The sequence below is a fragment of the Ovis canadensis genome, chromosome 4 (genome assembly GCF_042477335.2).
Source record: "Ovis canadensis isolate MfBH-ARS-UI-01 breed Bighorn chromosome 4, ARS-UI_OviCan_v2, whole genome shotgun sequence".
Lineage (NCBI taxonomy): Eukaryota > Metazoa > Chordata > Mammalia > Artiodactyla > Bovidae > Ovis > Ovis canadensis.
In genome coordinates, this window is record NC_091248.1 from 19,140,785 (window position 1) to 19,166,396 (window position 25,612).

Below are 25,612 nucleotides of genomic sequence, written 5' to 3' on the forward strand. Positions count from 1 at the left end.
CACACACACGCACACGCACGCACACACACACACACACACACACACACACACATGCAGGGGGAAGCATCAGAGGGGCTGTCCTCATTCCTCTTTTATTAAAAGGGATCCTTGTCCCAAAAGACACAGGGCCTTTATCATGGGAGGCTCACAGGGGTCAGAGAGAAGGCATCACAGGGATTCCACCTGGGGTCCCTGTCACTCACAGCATTTTGCAGAAATCGTGTGCACGTACATGAGGGTGTCTCAGTGCAGCTTTGCCCTCATCAGATGCTCAAAGGAGTCCCGTCCTGATTCTAAAGATGCTGAGAGCCCAGCAGACTGACCCGGGGCCTCCTGCCGTCAGGCTGGACAAGTCCCCTCCCCTCCCCGGGACCCTGCCTCTCCCTCGGTTCCATGGGAATACTGAGCATATTCGTGATTCATGTAAACTCAGCACTGAAGAACATCCTTGGGGCTCTGACCGTGTTAGACAAGGCTTGTCCGGACCCCGCGTCACAGCAGACTGTGCCAGAAACCTTCACCAGAGCAGGCTCCTGACTCATGCCCTCATTGCCGCTGCCCTGGCAGGGTGCCCACCCTCCGGCAGAGGGCGCAGAGCCTGGAACGTTCAGCACTGGCTCCCAGATACCTGGGGTTCTTTGTTTCCAGGAGACAGCTAGGGGCAGGGGCAGAGGCGCATGGTGGCTCAGGAGGGCCTCCCAGCAGTGGAATCCCAAGAGAATCCCTTGCCTGTCAGTGCCTCAGTCTTCCTGTCTGTACAGTGGGGAGGGTAACCCTGCATGTGCCCTTGTTGTGAGAACTGAATGCATGCTTGGGACCCAGTGGGCTTATACATTTTCAGAAACTCAGAGCTAAAAGTCCAGTGACTGCTGGGCTCAGAGCTGTGGGAATGTTAAAGGCGGGTGAGGGGCTCCCTAGCCTCTGGCACCATCCAGTCTATGCCCGGCGGTGCCCTGCTGCCCTCTGGGTTTCTGAACGGTCGCCTTCTCCTAGATGCCCACGCAGCTGGGCAGCAGTATGGCAGCTAATCCTAGCAAAGGAAGCTGACTCACTTACGCAGCACTTAGGCGCTGAGTTACTGTCCCTGCTGGGATCAAGAGAGTCTTGGTCCCTGACCTCAAGGACTTAAAGTGCAGAGTTCTGGCTGGTCCTACACACTGTGGTTCAAACCCTCCAAGTGTAGACTGGGAGAAGTGCCGTGAAATAAACTGGCCCGATGCCCTGCTGGAGAACATTCCATGGGGCCACAGCAGGGATTGGGGGAAAGGCCTTTCGTAGGAGCTCACCTTCCAGGTTGAGTCATGGAGGGTGGGAGGGTGTCTGGGGGAGAGGGAACAGCATTTCCAGCAGGGAACAGCATGTGCAAAGCCCTTGATGTGGGAGAGCTTGCCAATTCAGGGTAGCAAAGGAGGGCGTGTGGAGGAGCATGCAGGGGGATGGCGGGGCTGAGGCTGGGGGAGCTGAGACAGGTGTGCTTGGGGCCCCCCAGTAAGTGCAGAGAGAAGTTCTGGGGACAGGTTAGCAGGGACATGGAACCTACCATGACTTGTGATTACATGGTAGCATGCTGAGTCTAGCAAAGAAGGAGTGAGGTGGGAAGGGTCATGGGAGTCAGATGGAGAGGGGTTTTGTCTAATTGGGATTCTATCCAGACCTCCCCGAACCTTCCAGAACAGCTCTCTCTGTGTCCCAGCAAGAAGGTGGGCCTTGTTAGCAGGGGTGTCTCTGTTCCTGCCCCTGGTGGGGGTGGGAGGAGACACCTGATGTCTTTCTCTGCCCTGTCGCTCCAGGTATGGAGGCCCGCTGTGAAGACCATCATTTCCTACCCTGGTTGCCTTCCTGGTATTTTCTCCCCTCATTTCTAACAGTCCAAGTAGCCTATTTTCAGAGTTGTCTTTGGGGTTTGATGTCTGGCATTCCGCTTTCTCCTGGAATTTCCTGGTCCCTGAAAGGGTAAACAGGAGGATGCTGTTGGCACTAGCCTTCTCTTCTTACTGATGCCCAGAACTTGCCTGGGCTCTGCACACTCAAGCACTTGATATGTTTAAACTTTCACTGGATTTCCTGAGAAAACTATAGAATGTATTTTGCAGAAGGGAAACCCCATCCACTACTGAAATACATTTGCAAAAGAGAACTGGGCAACTGCTTTGGTCAGGCCCGCCCTCTTTAAGGCTCTTTCCTGGGCATGACCCAGTCCCTTCTCTGAAATCTGAATCTCAAGGTGGATTCCTGAGTAGGGTCAGATGAAGAAAGCAGCAGGGCCAGGGACACCCCAGGGACACAGGCAGACACTGTGGAAATAACGTGGGGTGCAGAGAGGCCTGGCTTTGGACCAGGCTGCCTGCCCTGAGCCTTCACTCTGAATCACGGTTCTCACTCTCATTGTGTGGCTGACGACACTTGGTTGAAACCACCAACATTCCATTTCGGTGTGAAAAGTTAAACCTGTGTGTTTCGGTTTCTTACTGTCCACATGAAGCTTTTGACTTTGAGAGGACAACCATCCTTTACATCAAAACCATCTTCGTTATTGCTTTTATTTATTTAGAATTTTTGTTGGAGTATGGTTGATTCAAAATGCCGTGTTAGTTTCAAGTGGGCAGCAAGGTGAATCAGATAAACATAATCTGTGTGAAAGTGAAGTCCCTCAGTCGTGTCCGACTCTTTGCGACCCCATGGACTATAGCCTGCTAGGCTCCTCCATACATGGGATTCTCCAGGCAAGAGTACTGGAGTGGGGTGCCAGTGCCTTCTCCAGGGGATCTTCCCGACCCAGAGTTTGAGCCGGGGCCTCCTGCACTGCAGGCAGACACTGTACCGTCTGAGCCGCCATACCCACTCTTAAGTAGATTCTTTTCCCACATAGGTCATTACAGAGTATTGAGTAGAGTTCCCTGTGCTCAGTAGATCCTTATTAGTTACCTACTTTTTTATATAGTAGTCTGTATCTGCTAATCCCAATCTCCAATTTACCTCTCCCCACTCATTCCCCCTGGTAACCAAAAGTTTGTTTTCTGTATCTGTGAATCTGTTTCCGAGATAAGTTCATTTGTATCCTTTTTTTAAAGTCCACACGTAAGCGATATCCTATATTTGTCTTTTTCTGTCTGACTTATTGCTTTTAATTTTAATGCAAATAACCAGAAGCCATTGATTTGATGGATTGATGTCATAATGTATCCAAACATGAAACTAAAAAGCAGTTAAATGAAATAGTCCTCATTGCCTGTTTAACAATGCACAGCTAATCAAGGGCTTCTCAGGTGGCAGTTTGGAGGCACTTGACTTGGTTTGACCTCCTTTGGGAGGCACTTGACTTGGTTCCCTTTCGTCCTAAGGGAACCCAGTGGAACCTAAGGGAACCTAAGGACCCAGAACCCTTACTGGGTCCCTTTTGTCCTGACAGAGTCCCTTTTGTCTTAAGAGAACCCAGAGGTTCCTAAAGGAACCTAAGGACCCAGAGTCCTTACTGAGTGGGTCCTAGGCTACAGGTACAGAACCTGAGTCTTGGCTATGACAACCGCATGCCCACCCCCAGCCCTCCACACACACCTTTGCCTTCGTGTCCTCACCTTTACCTCCACCAGCCCAGCTCACAGACACCTGGGCACAAAAGGAAATACAGCATCCACCCCCAGACCCTACTGGAGGCTGCTAGGGGTGGGACGCCCCCCACTTTAGGGTGGGGTGTGGAGGAAGGGGAGCACCACAGCTGCCTTTGAGTGCGTCTTCTCAGGACTGTCTGCACACCTGTCTGCATGCCTTTAGCGTGTTTCTGTCGGGCAAGCTGGCACCCCTGTCCTCACCTCAGCCAGGCTGCTGACGCCCGGCGTGCAGAATCCTTGCCCACGTGGAGCTGTTCTAGTAGAAGCTGACTTCCCTTCAGGCCTGCTCACATGGGTTTCCTGCCCCTTAGCCTTTCCAGCCCCTGTTCCTCTCTTGTTTCCCGTGACAGTGGAATTTCTCCTTTGGATCTGATGGTCAGCTGCCTTAAATTTGCACTTGTCCTTGAACTTGCCTCTCAGAGCTGTGTATGTGTGTGTGCACGTGTGTATGTGTGTGCTGTGTTTGTGCAGGTGTGTGTGTGCAGGTGTGCATGTGGGGTGTGTGCGCGCGTGCAAGTCACCTTGTGGGCAGAGTCCGTTTTGTTCCTCATCGTTCATAGGAAATTCCCGAAGTCCTCCTGCTCCATGTGCCCCAGGTCCTCCATACCCCAGCCTGTGCTCATCCCCATGCCTTTCCACATGCCAGATTCCTGAAGTGGTCCTACATCCCAAGCCCTCCCTACCTTGGTGCCCTCAACATTAACCTCCTTGCCGGGGGCAGCCTTACACCCACTTGTTCTTGCCACCTTTGTCTGATTTTTCTTACCACCACTCACAAATCATTTCCAGAAGCTCGGTGAACTCTGTCTGAATGGAGAGGCCTGTGTAATCCTTGTAGAGCACATCGTACCTTCCTTGTGGTTCTACCATCCTTCTTTCTGCGTCTCGTGAGCTGCTGTCCACCCTTGGGGACCACGAGCTTGTGGAAGGTGGCTTCCAGCTGCAATTGTCAATCTTCCGATGGCCCTGGGATGTGACAGGGCCCCTATTTATCAGTGGATGACTGTCTTCCCAGACACACGTGGCATTGCTCATAGGAGAAGTTAAATCTAAGTGTGCAAAATGATGTTTGATGATGTCATTGTTAAAACCCTGCTCTTCTGCCCCCTTTCTTTGATGCTTCGTTGAAACTGTGCTCCCCAGATCTCTGAATTCTTCACTGCAGCCAAGGCCCACTGGGAGGTGACTCAACACAGCATCAGGTTTGGGAGGCTGGGTGGGGCCTTCGGAGCACCCCTGGGCTCCTGGGCTGCTTCTCATGGGGAGCGCCTGGCAGCCTCCAGCTGCTCCTTCCCTCGGGGTGAGCAGAGGCCTCCTCCAGCTGCTGGCAGGAGGAACCAGGTGACACTGGAAATGACCTGACCCAAGAACCAGGGCAGCTTGTGTCCAGCTTTCTGCCTCTTGCAGCAGGAAGCAAACATCATGCTTAGAAAGACTCTTGAGAGGGATCGGTGACTCCCTTCTGCCTGCAGCATCCGCAGGCCTGTTTAGCCCGAGCTGGCTTCACCGGTGGGCCAGGCCCAGGAGGAGCAGGTGTGCCTGGTTGCTTTCCTGAAATCATCCCTTTCAGGCGATGCTGTTCGCCCTGCTTGCTGCCCAGGCTGCCGCCAGGGTGCCCAGGCAGGGATCCTGCAGGCTTGTCATTCAGCTGAGCTGGCGTCAGCATCACCACCCGTGGATAGTGACACAGAGCAGAGCACCTTGGACTCTGCTCAGGGAGTGGAAAGGCATGTGGGCTTTCTCTTCTGAGGCTGCGGCCCTGCTGCCCAGCTCTTCCATCCTGGCTGGGCGCCGGCTGGGGCCCGTGGAGTTAGGTTTTAACTCAGCTGCCTGGACCGGGTCCTGGGATTTGCACTCAGAGTCCAGACAGTGTTAAACACACAGCCCACACTGTCTAGTATCGTCTAGCTTTAGGGGGAGCATCTGTGCCTCCTGCTTCAAGCTGAGGGGCTCTGTGTGTAAAAACCGGCTGACAGCAACCCCGCTGGTGTGGGAACTCACAGGCCTGGTCCTGACATTTAGGCAATGACTGTGTGATGGTTTTAAGATATAACCGCTTGGAACTCTGATTGATAACATTTGAGATGCCAGAAAATTTTTTTTTCATTTACTAAGTCCTTTCTGCCTGGGCACTCCCAGCTGCTCATCCGGGAGGGAGCACTGGGAAGGTAAGTTGCTTGCTCAGTGACTCAGGCCCTGAAGAGCCCCCCAGGGGGCACCCAGGAGGGGCCAGGCCCTGAGTCTCGGCTCCAGGAGGGTCCTCAGACTGGGGCAAAAGCTCAGCCCTCTGACTGCAATCTGCTTCTAGACTCAGGTGGCCCCAGATGCCCAGCACCTGCAGACTCTCCAGGGAGGAACCAGCTATTGGACCTGACCTTGGCTTCCTTGGACTAAGCGAAGGTCACTCAGGCCTGTGGGAAGAACAGGGGCCCCTGCTGGGTAGAGAAGGCTGGTGGTGCTGTGTTATGGGGAGATGCTGCTTATGATCGGAGGAGCCTGGGGTGTCCGTGTGCCTGGGCAGCTCCTGCTATTGAACTGGCCCATGGTCACCCCCTTAGACACACAGGCCTGAGGCGTCATGCTGCTTCTGGGATGGAGGGCATTCAAGGGGGAGGCTGCGGAGAGGTCTCATCGCTGTAGCTCCTTCTCAGCCCCCTGCTCCCGGCAGGGCCCCCTCCTGTGCGTGGATCCAGCTTCTCTCCTTCCTTCCCTTCCTCTAAGGGGCCCGTGAGCCCCCACTGCGTCAGGTCCTACCTTCTGCCTCGCCCTCCAGTGCGCTCAGCCAGAGAAGCCTCTCTTGGGCAGAGGGACACGAGAGGCAGAGACTGAGAGGTGCCCAAGAAAGGGAGTCTCGGCAGGAAGAGTCACAAAGATGCAGACTTCATTTTATGGTGATGAGGTGTGGTCTTGTTAGGAGTAATGGTCATGGTTAAATCGTGGTACAGTCACACAGCATGAAAGTGGCCACGTTTGGCCGTGTGCAAGCATGCAGTTCAGGAAAGTTAAATGCGTTCACATTGTTGTCCAACCATCTCCAGAACCTTTTTCATCTGGAACCATCTACCAAACTGGAACTCTGTTAAATAAAACCTCTGTAAACCCATTAAGTGAAACTGCCCATCTGCCCCCATCCCCTGGTAACCACCATTCTGTTTTCTGTCTCTATGAACTTGACTGCCCTGTGTTGCTTCTATAAGTGGAATCAGGCAATCTGTGTCCTTCTGACTGGTATATTTATTATTCACTTGGCATAACATCCTCAAGATTCATTCACCTTTTAACGTGTGTCAGAATTCACTTCCTTTCAAAGGCTGGATAATATTCCATAATGTGTATTTCCCACATTTTCATTTTTCATTCATTTATTAATGAATTCACATTTCATTCATTTATTCACTCATCTGTTGATAGACTGTTGAGTTGTTTTCACCTTTTGGCTATTGTGAATAATGTTGCTCTGAACATGGGTATGCAATAATCTCTTTAAGTCTTTATTTTTAATTATTTTGGGGCATGTACCCAGAGCTGGGGTTGTTTGGTCATATGCTGGTTCCGTTTTTGATTTCTTGAGGAATCTCCAGACTGTTTTACACAGTGGTTTCCCCCATTTGCATTCCAGCCAACAGTGCACAGGGCTTTTAATTTCTCCACATCCTCACCATCACTTCCTTTCTGTTTTCTGTTTTTTGATACTAGCCCTCTTAATCCTGACTACTGCTTAGTTTAATTTTATATGATGGTGGTAGTTTGGGTCTATACTTTTCTGTGATTTGGTTTATTAGAACTGAAGTCCTACCATCCAGCTTTCCGTTTACCCACCTGGAAACTGAGGTCCAGGAAGGGGAGACTCCGCTGAGATAGCCCAGGCCCGGATGCACTCTCAGAACGACCTGAGAGGGGCCCTTTTCTGCTGCCTCCTGGTGCGGCCTCCGAGCTGGGTCACCGCTTTCCTCTGCCTGTTTGCGCTCCGCTTGTGCCATTGTCATCTTGAGCCCAACCCCTCAAAAGTCTGTTTCTGGCCATCTCCAATGGCGAGTCCTCTACTGGCCCGTGTGGAGCCTTCTGCTGGAGTCTGGTTGCCGTGCAGTGTCCCCCGCCCCAGAGCCCGCTGCCTCCCCGACAGCCTCTCTGCCCGGCATCCTCTGCCACCCCACCTGGCCTCCACTTTAGCCCCTGTGCTATGAACCTGGAGCTGGTACTGCCACCTCCAGCCTTGCTTTTCCATCTGATGTGTGCCCAGATGCTGCCCCCCTCACCTGACTCCTCGCCTGTTCTCCCAAGTCCTCAGGGTCCCCGCTGGCTGCGGGATCATCTGGTTCCTTGGCAGTGTTCTCACCGGGAACTTCTTCCTGCAGCCTCCAGGCCCCTCCTCCAGACAAAACAGACATGAAACCACCCTCTGCTCCCTTCTGCTTTATCAGTGACCTTGCAAAAGTCATCTAGGCATTCCCCAAATGTCTGTGGGATACCTGTGCCTTTAGAACCCATCTGAGCATGCTTTCCTCAGCTATAAAATGAGAACTGGAGATCTTATCCTTTAGAATATGAGGATCAGATGAGACAAAGTGTATTTTTATTGTATTTATTTTTTGTTGCTGTTGAAGCATAGTTGACTTAACAATATCATGCTCCTTTCAGGTATACAGCATAGTGATTCATGCGTGCATGCACTGGAGAAGGAAATGGCAACCCACTCCAGAATTCTTGCCTGGAGAATCCCAGGGACAGAGGATCCTGGCAGGCTGCGGGCTATGGGGTCGCACAGGCGAAGGGGGACACCGCAGGCCGGTGCCCCTCAAAACTGTGTGCCTCTGCCCAGGAGGACTTGGTGAGGAGCTCTGCCGTGATGACTCAAGGGCGAGGCTGCAGGCGTGGAGTGTGTGCAGGGCGCACTCCTTTAATCTGGCTTCAGGTGGCCTTTGGATGAGCTTCTCTGGTTTCTTTAATCTGGCCTCGGCTGGTCTTCCCTGCGGTGGAGAATGCTAGCTTCTTCCATCTGTTGGGGAGCTTAGTTTCATGAAGAGCTCAATGATACTGTCATGCGTATCCCCTGATGTGGAACCAGGACCTGCCCCAGCTGCTCCTCTGTGTCTCCTATCCCCTCCCTCCCTTCCTTCTCTGATTAGCAACAGTGTGAATCTGCCCTTTGAAATCAGGAACGGTCATGGAGACCGGGGTCTCTTCCCTCCAGATGAGAAGCAGGGGACACAGAAAGACTGCCTGTTGTCAGTTCCTCAAATCCACCCACACCCCAGGCATTGCTCTTGGTGTGAAACTTTTTCATGTTCACTGCTGAAAATCTGCAGATGTTATTTCTATGAAATGAAAACAGACTCTTGAAGTTATGAACAAATTAATATGTATTAACTGTATATTTTTCTATCAGCTGCTTTACAAATTTGCAGGTAAAACTGTATGCCATTTTCATGTTAAGACAAGAGCCTCTGTTCTCAAGAGATGTTGTGATTGTTAATATAAACCAGCTCTGAGAGGCTCAGGTTTGATTGGTTCGCGGTGAGAGGTAAACACATCTTAAACTTCCCAGGTGCTTCCGCAGGCAGGTAGAGACCCCTGAGCTCAGCCGTGTGTGTCTGGAGGTCAGGAGTGCCTGGAGGATTCTCGGGAGACAGGGTTTTGAGCTGTGTTTTCAAAGGAACAAAACCAAGTCAGATGGTGGGGCCGAGCAAGCAGAGATGTCCGTGCTTCCAGGATCGGAGATCTGAGACCCATCACCAACCGAGTGGGGGAGAGCAGAGAGGGATCGGGACTGAGGGTGCGTGTGTAGCTGAATCCAAGCTTGCTCTGCTCACTGCATGACAGACCGATGAATCTGAGAGACGAGATGATGAGTCCAGGAAGAGACTTTATTTGGAAAGCCAGCTGCCCGAGGAGATGGTAGGCTAGCGCCTCAAAATAACCGTATTCTTGGGGTCTGGATGCCAGGTCTTTTATAGGGAGAGAAAGAAGCAATGAGGAACTAAAGTCAAAAGGCAGAATAGAGAGGGAGAGGCAGTGGGGAAGTAAAATGAAAGGGTCTCAGTCTTGTACAACATCTCCAAGAGAATGGCCAACCTTTGGAAGGAGTGTGTTAATCTCGTCTATTAACAGGTAGGCAGGGACACCTCTCCAGGAGTTGAACAAAGGCACTTTAGTTTACAGTCAAGCAGAGGGGCAGGGTCCTCCAGGCAAACCATTGAGTATGATTATAATAATAAAAGCAATGAAAAGCAAGTCAAAGAAGCAGTTTCCAACATGAAATCAGAATTGGCTTTCTCCCTGCCACACTTGGAGATCCTTGATTTTCAAGCTGTGGTTTGGATGTCCTGACGGCTCAAGGGGACAGGTCTGTGATAGCCTGCAGTCTATGGGTCCAGATGGGCACACTCAGCTAGGCTTTGTTCAGAGGTTTTCAGGGCCCAATCAGATCTTTGATTTTTGCTTTTTTTCAAAAAGAGTCAGAAATTCGTTTCGTTCACCTGAAACGTTCTAGTGTTTTCAGTGTTGGCCAGCTTGCATGTGTACACGTGCACTCACGCACGCGCACACCCCAGAAGGCTGGATCCGCAGAATCCAGCACGGAAGCCTCTCTGGGCATCTGTGCAGCCCACGGAGGGCAGCTTTGTCATCGTGCAGTCAGGGGTGCTGTGTGCAGAGCAAGGCAGGGAAGATGAAGGTCCCATGGTCGCACTCAGCGCATGTTTGTGGAATGACGGACAGGGTGGCAGGAGGTTGGGGTGAAAGAAGAGGCTGCATTTGTGTAGACCTCGGTGATGAAGGCTTGGTTGGGGGATGGCAAGAGGAGAAATTGGGGATGGAAAGGCTGACTCAGGGTAGTAGGGACATCATTTATTTGGGGAAACCTGGAGCAGTGGACATTGCTTCTGTCTTTTTTGCCCCCATCTCAGTACTGCGTGAATGAACAAATGCCTCCTTTTCAACAGAGTTCTTTCAAGGAGTTCAAGACAGCTTTCTCTCTCTCTCTCTCTTTTTTTTAAATTGAAATGTAGTTGTGTTAGTTTCAGGTGTGAAAAGTGATTCTGCACCCAGTCTTTCCAGCATCAGGGTCTTTTCCAGTGAGCTGGCTCTTTGCATCAGGTGGCCAGAGTACTGGAGCTTCAGCTTCAGCATCTGTCTTTCCAGTGAATATTCAGGGTTGATTTCCTTTAGGATTGATTGAGTTGATCTCCTTGCTTATTACAAAACATTGAGTAGAGTTCCCTGTGCTATACAGTAGATCCTTGCTGTTTATTTATTTTATATAGCCTATCTCTCTGCCTTGACTTTTCCATCTGTGAAATGGCCCAATATCTGGTCTTCCTGATAGTGGTTGAAGAATGCACTGGTTAAATTTTCAGGCTCTGAAACCAAATTGTCTGTAATCTGAGAAAGATGTGCCTGTATTTCATACCTATAAAACAGGAATGGCAGTCCCTCCCTGGAGTGTTATTGTGAGGAATAAATGAATTAAGTATACAGTCCTTAGGCCAGAGCAATATATGTTTGCTACTTTATTTCTGTAAGTTTAAAGGGGAAAAATGCAATACATTAGAACAAAGCGTAAAAATATGATGCAGGTCTAAGGTTTTTTCATAAGAAAAAAGAAGCAATTTATATTTACTTGTCAGGTTGGAGGATGAGACCCAAGTGCCACTCCTAAGGTTTGTGTTAGCCAGTGGCATGAAAGGTGATGGTTTGAGGCCTCATCTGAACCCTACTTGCTGTTTTCCCCCATTTTGAGATTACCTCTTTCATTTTACAAGTAGTATATAGAGAAGTGGTACTGTAGAAAATATTAGGAAATGCATAGAAGTGAAAACAGCAGAACAAATGTCATGGTACCCATCACCTGTATGTTGTTGTTGCTAAATCTTTGCTTTGACTTTCTAGACTGTTTTATGGTCAATTGCTATGTTTATTTCTCTTATAAACAGCATTTCTCAAAAGAGTATTCTGAAGTTTGTTTTCCTAAAATGTCTGTATTTAACATTTTAGAACATCAGCTTATATGTTTAAAGTATATGATTCTTTTACTTCTCCAGTTTTCCCAGCACCATTTATTGAAGAGACTGTCTTTTCCTCATTGTTTATTCTTGCCTTTTTTGTTGTACATTAACTGACCATAGGTATGTGGGTTCATTTCCGGGCTTTCTGCCCAGTACCTTTGATATATAATTCTGTTTTTATGCCAGTACCATACTGTTTTGTTTATTGTAGCTTTGCAGTATAGCCTAAAGTCAGGAAGCCTGATTCCTCAAGCTCTTGTTTATCTTTTTCAAAATTGCTTTGGCTATTCACGGTCTTTTGCATCCCCATACAAATTTTAAAATTTATTGTTCTAGTTCTGTGGAAAATGCCATTAGCAATTTGATTAGAATTGCATTAAATATGTAGATAGCTTGCATTGAATATGCAGATAGTATAGTCATTTTGACAGTATGCTTTTTACCTGGAGAATAATTGCTTTGTGAGCTTCCCCAGGGGCTCAACAGTAAAGAATCTGCTTGCAACACAGGAGACATGGGTTCAATCCCTGGATGAGGAAGGTCTCCTGGAGGAGGGTCTGGCAACCCACTTCAGTATTCTTGCTGGGAAAATCTCATAGACAGAGGAGCCTGGCAGGCTACAGTCCATGGGGTTACAAAGAGTTGGATGTGACTGAAGTGTCTGAGGATACACACACATAATTGCTTTACAATGTTCTGTTGGTTTCTGCTGCACGATATGAATCAGTCACAACTATATAGATATAGATATATGCCCTCCCTCTTGAGCCTCCCTCCTGCCTCTGCCCCATCCCACCCCCTAGGTTGTCACAGAACCCCAGGATGGGCTCTCTGTGTTATATAGCAGTATCAGTTCTTCTTAATAATCTAAGATGAAAAAGGACACACATACGTATGACTGAAACACTTTGCTGTGCCTGAAGCACGTCATAAATCAGCTACAGCCCAATGTAAAATAAAATTAAAAGTAAAGTATTTTTAACCAATACCAGTATAACATTGTTTTTATACTGTCATTTATTGGAATTCCCTCTTTTTGACCTGTGGTTAGAATATCTTATATTTTTTTTGCCATTGTGAATTGTACTGAGCATCTTTGAACCTTCGACAATGCATTCTTGTGGGAATGTTTCTTTAGGATAAATGTCTAGAAATGGAATTCTGATGTCTGGTGCTTTGAGACAGAATGCCCCAGCACATTGCTGTGCAGAAGTTAATCATTGAGGGCTCACAAGCATCTTCATGGCTCCTCCATTTGGAGTCTGGAGGAGGACAGACGGGAGGAGAGCAAGATGGGTGGGACAAGGCCCTGGAAGCAAGACATACCTCCTCCCCAGGCCTCCAGGGGAGCTTGGATCTAACTGACACTCAGTATTCTCAGTTGCAAAATGTTTTGAATGAAGTGAGCTTCTTGGGGGGTATTGTTAGCATAGGTCCTGAGGCTGAGTAAATGCCAGCTCCTATATAATAGCCAGGGTCTATGTAAAATAAAACTTTTATATAAGGAAGGGCTTCCCTGGTGGCTCAGATGGTAAAGAATCTGCCTACAGTGGAGCAGACCTAGATTTGATTCCTAAGTCAGGAAGATCCCCTATATAAGTAAGGATCATATAAATAAATGTGTCCCTGTATATACGTACATATATACATACATATACATATATACATACATACATGCATGCTAAGTTGCCTCAGACACGTTGACTCTTTGCAACTCCATGGCCTATAGCTCACCAAGCTCCTCTGTCCATGAGATTCTTCAGGTAAGAATACCAGAGCGGGTTGCCATCCCCTCCTCCAGGGACTCTTCCTGACCCAGAGATCAAACCCATGTCTCTTATGTCTCCTGCATTGGCAGGTGAGTTCTTTACCACTAGCACCACCTAGGAAGACCCATATACATACACATATGTATATATTAAAAAGCAGAGACATTACTTTGTCAACAAAGGTCCGTCTAGTCAAGGCTATGGTTTTTCCAGTGGTCATATATGGATGTGAGAGTTGGACTATAAAGAAAGCTGGGGACCAAAGAATTGATGCTTCTGAACTGTGGTGTTGGAGAAGATTCTTGAGAGTCCCTTGGACTGCAAGGAGATCCAACCAGTCCATCCTAACGGAGATCAGTCCTGGGTGTTCATTGGAAGGACTGATGTTGAAGCTGAAACTCCAATACTTTGGCTACCTGATGCAAAGAACTGACTCATTGGGAAAGACCCTGATGCTGGGAAAGATTGAGGGCAGGAGGAGAAGGGGACAGAGGATGAGATGGCTGGATGGCATCACCGACTCAATGGACATGAGTTTGAGTAAACTCTGAGAGTTGGTGATGGACAGGGAGGCCTGGCGTGCTGCCGTCCATGGGGTCGCAAAGAGTCAGACACAACTGAGCAACTGAACTGAACTGAACTAATGTATATATTTTATATATAAGTATAAAGTATATATAAGTACAAATATAAAAATATAAAGTATATATGAATATATATAAGTATAAACATATATATAAAGTAAGACTTTGTGTAAGGTCAGTTGCCTTCCTTGAGTAATCTGGAGGAGACAAAAATTCCCAAGTATGTTCATCAGAGTGGGAGATTTACTGTCATGTTTAGAAATCTACAAGGTGAATTAAGAATTTAAAGCAGAGTCAGAAATAAGGTGAAGACCAAGGGGGAGTGGGTGGGTGTTAAAACATCATTGAAGCCCCTGCCTCCAAACTGCCACCTCTGTCCACAGTGCCCGTGTCTGTGGGTGTCCGCCTGGTGGATTTTCTGGGTAATCTCGTACATCTTAATGTAGTCCCATCACATCCTCAGTATCATGAACTCATAGATTCCAGATCTTCAGCTAGTCACGGATCCGGAGCTGGGTCAGCGATTTCAGCTAGAGCGACGTAAACCAGCTGGGAAGCCCCCTTAATTAGCTGGAATTTGTGACCCACTCAATGGTTCCAAAAGGACTGGTCCAAACAGATTCTTCCACACCAACCCATCCCAAGAGGGGAACACACTTTAGGCTGTTTCTTTCCAGGAATACATACTTTCAAAATGAATTCTCCATAGGGAACAAACGGGTGTCTGCCAAGGGGGAGGATGGAGGGGGAAGGATGGAGTGGGTGGTCAGCACTAGCAGATATGTAAGCTTTTATATGTAGAATGGATAACTACTGTGTAACACAGGGAACTATATTCAACATCCTGTGATACACCATAATGGAAAAGAAGACGAAAACGAATGCATTAAATGTATGACTGAGCCTCGCTTGGCTGGTACAGCTGAAATTAACACAGCACTGTAAATCAACTCTACTTCAATTAGAAAAACGTGCTCTCCACTTTGCTTAGTTGTCCATTTTCTCTTAGTGCTGGAGAGTGCCAATATGTTGATTTTTTTATTGAAGTATATTTGATTTACAATGTTTCTGGTGCCCAGCAAAGTGATTAAGTTATACACACACACATATATATTCCTTTTCAGATTATTTTGGTTTTAGGTTATTACAAGATATTGAACACGGTTCCCTGTGCTATACAGTAGGTCCTTGTTGTAATATACTGATTTTTAAAAGTTCCTGTGACCCAGAAGGCCCTAAATACTTACAAGAATGAACAATGAGGAGAAAGGGTCCTTAGAAGCTGCTGGCTGCCAACAGCTTTGTTGGCTTCAGGTAGGAAACTGCCGCCTCACTCATCCTTCCTCTTGTCGCCTTTCCAGGAGGAAGATGAAGGCTCGCGCTCCCCCGCCTCCTGGGAAGCCTGCCACCCCCAACTTGCATAGCGGACAGAGATCTCCTCGCAGAGCATCCCCTGGACCCCCACAGAACCAGCTCAGCAGAAAGCATTCACTGGATGACGGGGTGGTAGCCATGACCGTGGTGCTGCCCAGTGGGCTGGAGAAGAGAAGTGTGGTCAACGGGAGGTGAGGGCCTGGCCGGGGCCAGCGGGGGAGGCGCCACAGTGCAGTGTGCAAGGCCTTGGGGAAGAGCAGTGTGGTCAACGGGAGGTGAGGGCCTGGCCGGGGCCAGTGTGGGGAGGCACCACAGTGCAGTGTGCAAGGCCTCGGGGTGTAAATCTGGGCCTAGGAACAACATGCAGGGTCTCACCCTCCCAGCTGGGTGCCAGCGAGCTCACCACACTCACCCTGATCCTGGGGGCCACACATTTCACTCCTGTTGGAGGTTGGCTCAGAGAGGAAGGAGGTCTCAGGCCCACAAGCCGACTCCAGGTAGGTGACTGCCACCCGGGGCAGGGCTGGCCCCACGGCCCCGACACAGCACAGCTGGGGCCTGGGGTCAGGGCCGGCCTCCCGGGCCCCGACACAGCACAGCTGGGGGCAGCCCCTGAGGGACCATCCGCAGATCCGCTTACAGACTGACTCTCAGAGGTGTGACTGCAACCACTCATCAAGGTTCCAGATGAAAACAGTGCAAGCTTACATGAAGGGACACAGTGGGACGCATGGAGTTGACACTGACGGAATCAATTTCCAAACCCTCGATTTCCACCTGAATCCTTATTGAGAGCTGATCTGCCTGTCGAGGTGCCTATAGCCAAGGTCACACTCACCACCCAAGCTAAATTAGGGTTAGGGTTAGGGTTAGACCTGATCTGCCTGTCAAAGTGCCTGTAGCCAAGGTCACAGATTGACTTGTTTCCCATCCCTTCCCAGTTGTAAAAGATACAATGAAAGTGTTTATAATATTCCAGAGTATTGATACTAATAGAATTTTAATAGTTTTTAATGCTAATGGAATTTCTGATATGATGTTTGATATTTATCAAAATGGATCATAATCACATTGTTTAATCATTTTTGTACTACTGTTATTAGCTCAATCTGTAATTTAAAAATTTAACAAAATCACAGGAAACAATTCCATCTAAATGTTCATACACTTTGTTATGTAGAATATGATAGCGTGATCAATTATAAAGACATTCAAGCACAAAAATATTTCTGTATGATTCTGAAACAAGAGTGAATAGGAGTTGTATTTCTAGAAAACCAAGGGAGGTAAGAAATTTGAAGAAATCTTCAAAAATCATTTGCTTGAGAATTTTAAAAATGGATAATGGATAACCACATCACTCTGGGTGTTTTTATTCTCATCGATACATTGAAAAGAGTGATATAACAGTTTTATGTTAAAATATTCTGATTCTATTTAAAATTTCATCCTTTGCAACTACTTTAGTTTTATAAAGAAAATTTCAGGTACTGATTTACTGGAGCAAAGGGGTTCACAGGTTTTTAAAATTATTTTATGCACCATGTACACAAAAATTTGAGGAACATTGCTCTTGGCCTTAATATTCTCCTAGGATACAACGTCTTTACCTCCAAGAGGTGATGCAAAACAGCATTTCAAAGTGATACTATTGGGGAACACTAGGACATGCTCCTCTGTGGGGCCCCTCCTTGTGGCTGCCTCCCAGCAGAAGGGCCCCGGAGCCAGAAGTTAAGACCCACATTGGATCCTGTGGCCCAGCATCCATAGAAGGGAGGAGTTCCTGTGGGCAGGTTCATGCTAGAGATGCTCAGGTTTCTGGAGTGTCTGTGTTTCTTCTTTTACAGAGTGATCTCTGTCCTAAGTGTACTTTTCTCACTTAAACTTGGGAAACAGGCCATATTGTCATAGGTTTAGATGCATGTAAGCCAGACTTCAACAGTACATGAACAGTGAACTTCAAGTTGGTTTTAGAAAAGGCAGAGGAACCAGAGATCAAATTGCCAACATCCATTAGATTATAGAAAAAGCAAGAGAGTTCTAGAAAAACCTCTATTTCTGCTTTATTGACTATGCCAAAGCCTTTGACTGTGTGGATCATCACAAACTGTGGAAAATTCTTAAAGAAATGGGAATACCAGGCCACCTGACCTGCCTCTTGAGAAATCTGTATGCAGGTCAGGAAGCAATGGTTAGAACTGGATATGGAACAACAGACTGGTTCCAAATAAGGAAAGGAGTATGTCAAGGTTGTATGTTGTCACCCTGCTTATTTAACTTATATGCAAAGTACATCATGGGAAACGCTGGGCTGGAAGAAGCACAAGCTGGAATTAAGATTGCTGGGAGAAATATCAGTAACCTCAGATATGCAATTAACACCACCCTTATGGCAGAAAGCGAAGAAGAGCTAAAGAGCCTCTTGATGAAAGTGAAAGAGGAGAATGAAAAAGCTGGCTTAAAGCTCAACATTCAGAAAACGAAGATCATGGCATCTGGTCCCATCAGTTCATGGCAAATAGATGGGGAAACAGTGGAAACAGTGGCAGACTTTCTCTTGTTGGGCTCCAAAATCACTGCAGATGGTGATTGCAGCCATGAAATTAAACGACGCTTTCTCCTTGGAAGGAAAGTTATGACCAACCTAGGTACCATATTCAAAAGCAGAGACATTACTTTGCCAACAAAAGTCCATATAGTCAAGCCTATGGTTTTTCCAGTAGTCATGTATGGATGTGAGAGTTGAACCATAAGGAAAGCTGAGTGCCGAAGAATTGGTGCTTTTGAACTGTGGTATTGGAGAAGACTCTTGTGAGTCTCTTGGGTTGCAAGGAGATCCAACCAATCCATCCTAAAGGAAATCAGTCCTGAATATTCATTGGAAGGACTGATGTTGAGGAACATCAGTACTTTAGCCACGTGATGCAAAGAACTGACTCATTTGAAAAGACCCTGATTCTGGGAAAGATTGAAGGTGGGAGGAGAAGGGGATGACAGAAGATGAGATGGTTGGATGGCATCACCAACTCAATGGGCATGAGTTTGAGTAAACTCTGGGAGTTGGTGATGGTCAGGGAGGCCTGGTATGCTGCAGTCCATGGGGTCCCAAAGGGTCAGATACAACTGAGCAACTGAACTGAACTTAATTTTATCAGTGAATGTATTAAGGTTTATTCACCGTTATTATACTACTATTTGGGCTCAATTTCTAGTTACGTTTTAACAAATCACTTTATTGAAGTATGATTAACCTATAAAAGCTGCGACATTGAATGTGTACGACTTAATGAGTTTGTGAATAAGTGTACACATGTGAAACTATGACTTCTATCAGTCTAGTTATATATTTCTTTTTTAAGAAAATTGACCCACAGATCCTGTCTTAAATTACACACAGGTCTGGTTTTATAAATGCACAAGGAGAGACAGAATATCTGCATGAAAACTAAAAACATTATTTTGAAAAATGTTTTCAAACTGAACGTATTCTTCCAATTTTATCTTTAGTTTTCATTTTCTTCCAAAGTAGAAGTTATCATGGTGCCATTTTGCAATGCAGCAATGAGAGCAGGTTCACCCGTAGAGATTAAGTATTAAAATAGATTTCTCTTTTCAGAGTAGTAAGTTCTGATCCCTTCCCAAGGTTTCCTGGAGCAGCCTGTGGGCTCCCTTAGCAGCTTGTAACTTGCTGACGCTGCAGCTTCTTGCTGCAGGAATTGGTTTTATGTTTCCTACTCTTTAATAATATAAGAGTGGGCCAAAGTCACATCCTGACCCTCGCTGAAACCAGATCGCCTAGCTGTTTATCAGTGTGATTTCTCTCTTCATTTTACCAGAGAACATGCCCACCTTTTTGCAGGATAAGCAGGTCATTTATAATTTACAGTTAGTACCTTAACCACACTATTTCCAAACATGGAAGATTCTCACAAGGAAAGCACATTAGTACATAAAGTCTGGTATATTCTGCATATGGCAGTGATTCTTCTTTCTGTCTGTTTTTAAAGTTTCCTTTGGATTTAAAAACACAGGTCCCAGTCTCTTCTTAGATGAGACATGGGAACAGGTGTTCTGGAACTTTCTTAAGGAAGATGCTCTGATAGGTGCTCTTTTAGAAAGGATGCTGTCAGCACTGCTCAGGGTCCCTGCGAGGAGAATGCCGGTCCCATCACTCTAGCCGGAGGACAAGTAGAGAGAAGTTCTTTGAAGGGACAATGCCCTTAGGCAAAAGGGTGCTTCATAAATGGTGTCAAGTATTCACGTGTTAGGGCTGTGTCATCCCGATGTGGTCAGCTAACTCCTGTCCAGTCGGCATGCATGCCCCAGGGGCCTGGGACAGGAGAAGGCAGCATTCTCTTCTCAGAGCACAGGAAACCTTTCTCGGTGTTCAGTGCTGCAGTTTCGCTGCTGCAGGCTGTCAGACCCCTTTTGTAATAACCGAGTTTACAACTCTGCATGGATTTGCAGGTTCCAGGCCTTGTCAACAGCATAAGACCCCCGTGGCATAGGTATGGCCCTCAGTGCCTCTTCTGGAGAGAGCTCACCTGCTCCCAGGTGAAGGGGAAGGGGAGCGAGCCCAGCCCTGATCTTCCCTCCTTCACCTGCCCATCAAGGTGCGGGCCATGCCCCCTTCAGAGGAAGGAAGGGAGCTGGCTTCTCTTCAGCACCAGGACATGAAGGGATGAAGCTGGGAAGGGCAGTTTTGGCACAGGGGACTCTGCCAGAGGAACATTTTCTATATAACAGGCTAACAGTCAGGTTTGGTTTAGTTTGATTTACATTTTTACTTAAAGAATACCCTTTTTTAAAAAGACTTTATTTTTCAGAGCAGTTTTAAGTTCACAGCAAAATTGAGAGGAAGGCAGTGATATTTCTCACACACCCCCTGTATATACCCGACTTCCCCCGCCATCATGTCTCTCACCAGAGTGGTGCCTCTCTTCCAAGTGATGAACCAGCACGCACACATCATTTCCCCTGAAGTCCACAGTTTACACCAGCGTTCACGCTCCATGCTGTACATTCTGTGGGTCTGGACAAATTTATCATGACATGTCCACCATTATAGTATGATACAGAGTATCTTCATTGCCTTAAAAATCCTCCCGGAGAAAATTCCTGGGATATAAACCCTTTTGTGACATTAACGGGAGGTGAATCTTATTGAATTTATAATATATTTGATTATCCTGGTCCTAATTCACCATTTCTAGTGACTACCTCCCAAATGTTTCTGCCTTATTAAGTCATTGCTTCTTTGAGCTAAATCTAAGAGGAGTTAAAAAAAAGCACAGTCACTCCGTTGATGCAGAATGTCATCAAGAGTTTCCAACTACTACTAAGTTTCTTTATGAGAACCTCTCCTGCAAGGAAATAGCCTGGTTAAGGGGCTGATCATAAACTCTCAACTCCTTGCTTACCCTGTGAAAAGGTGGGGGTATTCTTTACTGAACCCATGATTTAATCTTTCATAGAAGATGCTGTTACTGTTTTGGATTTGGTGCTAAACCAGTCATCCTAGGAGACAGTCTCCTTTTGTGGGAGACTGAACAGACTGGGATCCAAACAGACTGAAAAAATGGAAATGATCATTTATTCATTATTGAACTCCTAGCTTTCATGAGACACTGGGAAGAGGACATCCCAGCAAACAGAAGGAAATAAATAGCGTTTGCAAAAGGACTAGTTTGTGTGAGAAGGGGAAAGTTTAGTGTTGCTAGAACCTGGATTGAGAAGGAAAGATGAGTGGACCTGGACTCGGGGGCCAGCCAGGTTCCAGGAGTCTCCTGGCCTGGCCCTCCTGTGGCTCCACGTGCCACTAACAAGATTACAGCACCACTGGGAACACACAGTTCCACTCCAGGGCTGGGCAGATCAAGAGAAAGCTGGTGCATCAAAGCATAAATTTAACTTACACGTAGGAAGCAATAGTTCTGTGTTAAATGTAGCATGCAAACTTCACAAGTATTTTTTTTTAACGAAGTATAGCCAATTAACAATGTTGTGATAGTTTCAGGTGGACAGTAAAGGGACTCAGTCATACATGTACATGTATCCATTCTCCCCCAAATCACATGCACTTTAAAAAACAAACAGTGACAGGCAACTTTAAAGATTTCTGGGCTGTGTCCCAGGTCCCCCAGCGGGCTGGTTGACTCAGCTACTGAGAGAGAAACAGAAGACAACCTGCCCCGATATGACCTGGACACGGGAAGCTTTAGACTCTCACGTCACATGATCTCCGAGATAGAGGTTAATGACACTGAGGTTGCAGTTAAGAAAAACACAAGTTTTCATGATTGGAACCCAACCAGGATGCACCCCGTGTTGCTGGGTGCTGCGGCGCCCTCTTCCTTCCGGGCGTCTTTCTCCAGGAGCACCAGAGACCCTGAAAGGCCTGGCTAGCCTTTTGGAGCTCGGGGCTTTAAATGCCAGTTGACAGCCACTTTCGCAGTGCACAACAGCCACCCTGTTTTCTGAGGACACTGTCCAGAAAAGTGTGGGGTAGAAAGTGGTAACTCAGATCACGCTTTCCATGAGCCTGGGGAGGAATCACCTGAGTGGGAGGCCCTCCAGGAAACGTGAGATGAACTGATGCTTTTGGACCCGTGTCCTCGTGTCCACCCCTATACTGTGTATCCAGCCCCTTAAATGCGACCCAGATCAGTCTGTATTAGGCTGCCGTGTCTGTCCAAGAGCCCCAGGAAGAGGCCTGCAGGCCAGAGGGATCTCCCACGTCTGAGTGCCTCTCGTGCCCCAAACCTCCCCACTTTCCTGCAGAAACCCTCTGGCCTGGCCTGGGTCCCAGCCCTCGGAAGCAACGCTGTGACCCTTGGCTGGTCCAGTTGAGTTGATAATGGGCCCTGTGCTCACAATTTCAGCACAGGCCATGGACAGGGTGTGGTGGTGCTGAATCTTATTATTATGGTCTTTCTTTTGCTTTTGCTTTCCCCTTCACCAAACTGAATGATAAATTTGAGGTAACAGGTCTCCAGCACATAAAATTTTCTGCTTGGAAATCCTTCCCCTCCCCTCCCTCACAGGCGTTTTGTTGAGAATTGCTTCCACCCTAAAGTGTTGGCAACATCCCTGCAGCTTCGTCGTCAAGGACGACAGAAGAGCAAGAACAGCTGGGTGGGTGCTGACCCACTGATTGTGGAGGAGAGCTAGTCCGCTGGTGGAGATGGGGGCACCCAATTCTTTATCCAGACAGAACTGAATACTACACCACTCTCCTGCTAGCGCATGCCAGGATACATCCTAGATTCTGCTGTTACTAGAAGAGTTCATTCTCTGCGATGGAAAAGCCCCAGAGTGGGTCTGCACCCTTTCACGTCAAATTTGATCTCAAACATGTTACCAATTAGTGGATTCGAAGAACAGAAGGTTACATTAGTTGCTTTGGTATTCTTTGTGGTTTATCGTCTAAGATTAATTCAACTTTTGGTTTGAGAATTTACCCATATTGGTTTATTTGGTGGCAGTGGACTATGGATGTGGGCTTTCCTGGTGACTCAGATGGTAGAGAATCAGCCCGCAATGCCAGAGACCTGGATCCAATCCCCGGGTCAGGAAGATGTCCTGAAGAAGGGAATGGCTACCTAATCCAGTATTCTTGCCTAAAGAATTCCATGGACAGAGAAGCCTGGCAGGGTACAGGCCATAGGTTTCAAAGAGTCAGACTCGACTGAGCAACTAAGCACAGCATGACAGCCAACTGTGGGTGTAGTTTAGAGAGGTGAAGTGACAGTCGGCATCTTATGGGACCGGGTGCCAACCCCACCTCCACGTCCCTCATGGAAACCAGAGGAGAGTGGTCCCCAACCACCAGGATGACAAGAATGAGAGGGAGCAGTGTCATCTGCACAGAATGGCTCTGGGCTAATGGGGGACACACAGAACATGGTAACGATAATAGGTCATTATTATAGCAGCCTTAGAACTCTCTTTTCTATGCTAACTTTTCCATGGAAGTCTCTTTTTCATGGACTTTGGTGTCTTGAAGTCTTTGGTGATGTCACTTCCTGTTTTGATGTATTAAACTTATGAGAAAATGATGATTTTTTTTTTCTGAGGCTGAGGGAATCCAAGCTGACAGCATCATTAGCCAGCAGGCCCACCTTCATAGCCCTTGTGAGGGTTAGTGCTGCCCTGGCCCCACCGAGTGCCCTTTCAGAGTCCTGGGAGCCAGTGGGGTGCTGAGTCTCCTAGGTGTGACTCCAGGGTCTCCTGGCTAGGACATAGGCTATCACCTAACTACCTCCTGGAGAGTAGGTGGGAGTAAGTATCGTCATGGAGATGGCTGTTAGATGTTTTGTGTCAGCAAGAACATCATTGATATTTTTGGGGAAACAGGGCGTCTTGAAGCTTTGCCTGTGGTGTCAGTGTTCAGCGCTATAGCCCTCATGGTGCATGGCGACCAGATGGCGAGCAGCCTGCGCCTTCACAGGTGTGCGTGAGTCCTCAGTCTGCACACGCCTGAGGGCCAGACACCTGGAAAACTCCACTATGACCTGAAATAATTGCCATGCCAATTCCTGGTTAAGAAATAGATCAGAAGACAAGACCTACCTACACTTTTGTGAGGGATTTATGCCCCACTGCTAAGGAAATGTGTAGGAAAAGAGAGGTCAGCTTGAAATATAAAAGCATTCTGCCAGCTTAATATGAATGATGGAAATGAAATTTCCTATTCTTTGGGACAATCCACTCCTTTTTAGCGCCCTTAGTAAGTAATGATCTGTGTTAGGAGACGTTATAAAATTTTTGACATTTCAATAACATGATTTTCATTTTCTCTGTCTTTAAAAAGCATACTTTCTAGCTATAAAGAAAGCCATTGTCTTCTTCAACTTAAAATTTTGCTGTTTAAGATACACTATATTTGCAAAGAATGAAAATTTTATACCTTGTGCCCAGAAGTTAATATCATCTGTGCTGATCTTACAAGATTGAGGTCAACATACTCATGAGTTTACCTAGAAATGCAACTATTTTCCCAGCTATTCTGATTTTGATGGTGTTTTCGGTACTGTGGTTGCTTAGTGTTGAATGTATTAAGATATCTCTGTAGAGTCATGAATGAGGAAATAACCAGCGGCTGTTCTCTTTCTTCATAAGGATGACCAGTTTGCTCCTCTACCCACTGGTGCGTTAGTCCTGACCTCTCTCAACCAGCAGAAGGGAGAGTGCCAACATTCCCCCTGACCATGGTTTGTTTCTCTCTTCCAGCCACGCCATGATGGACCTACTGGTTGAACTTTGCCTTCAGAACCACCTGAATCCTTCCAACCATGCCCTGGAGATCCGGTCTTCAGAAACCCAACAGCCTTTGAATTTTAAGCCAAATACTTTAGTTGGGACCTTGAATGTGCACACCGTATTTCTGAAAGAAAAAGTTCCTGAAGCGAAAGTTAAGCCTGTTTCCCCTAAGGTGCCTGAGGTCAGTAGCACGTGAGTCCGTGTGTCACATAAGGATGTGTGCAGTTTCCTGGGACCCAGGGTGCGGCAGGTGTAGCAGAGGGGGCCACTGGGGTCTCTCCTGTCTAAATTTCACATGCCGTGGTTGAGGTTTGCACTTTCATGGTAGGCAAAGTTAGGCCCTAAACTGAGTTTTAGGATACCTAAGTTCACAGCTTTGAATAATGTGCATTGTGTAACACTGCTCCTTCAGATGTCAAAAAAAGGACCCACTCTAGAGCAGAGCCAGCATTAACGCTTTCTGCAAAGATTCTTTCCGTCTTTTAATCAGGCGCTTTCTGCAAAGATGGAAATGGTCTATAATTCTGTTCCCTGTGAGCCAATAGCCCCTGATTACGCATAGCCGCTGAGCATATGAAATGCAGCTAGTGTGATCGAAAAACTGAACTTTGCGTTTCTTATATTTAATTGAAATAACGCAAATAGCCAATGACTACCCTACTTGACTAGTCCTAAAGGTTCCAGTAGAGTTCTGGAGGCCTTTCTGTCCATGGCACAGATTGGAATATGTAGAAGATTCTAAGATCTTCTCTGAGAAACGAAATAGAAGGGGATTCCCTTTTGAAAAATTGATGCTAGAAATACTTACTCCTTGTCCTTGGAGAATATTTTATGCATAGGTTTCAGGCTTTTTCATATTGATTAAAGATAGCTTTGTCTGCTTACTGTACTTTTTAATAAAGCTTTTATCTCCAGTGAAAATCAATGCTATTTCATTCTTTTAGATTATTGAACTATCTCCTAAATTCCCTTATTTTTAAACATGATACTTTGGCCAACAGGTCATGTCCTCT

The 25,612-nt window shown here is 47.0% G+C and overlaps 1 protein-coding gene across 3 annotated transcripts in view; it reads left to right on the top strand.

The window, feature by feature from the left end:
- COBL (cordon-bleu WH2 repeat protein) overlaps nucleotides 1-25,612 on the top strand; it is a 304,019-nt gene that overhangs the window by 94,363 nt on the left and 184,044 nt on the right. For all 3 annotated transcript variants that reach the window (XM_069587302.1, XM_069587304.1, XM_069587303.1), the window contains exons 2-3: nucleotides 15,326-15,529; nucleotides 24,570-24,780. In XM_069587302.1, the coding sequence (XP_069443403.1) occupies nucleotides 15,326-15,529; nucleotides 24,570-24,780 (415 nt within the window). The remainder of the gene's footprint in view (nucleotides 1-15,325; nucleotides 15,530-24,569; nucleotides 24,781-25,612) is intronic.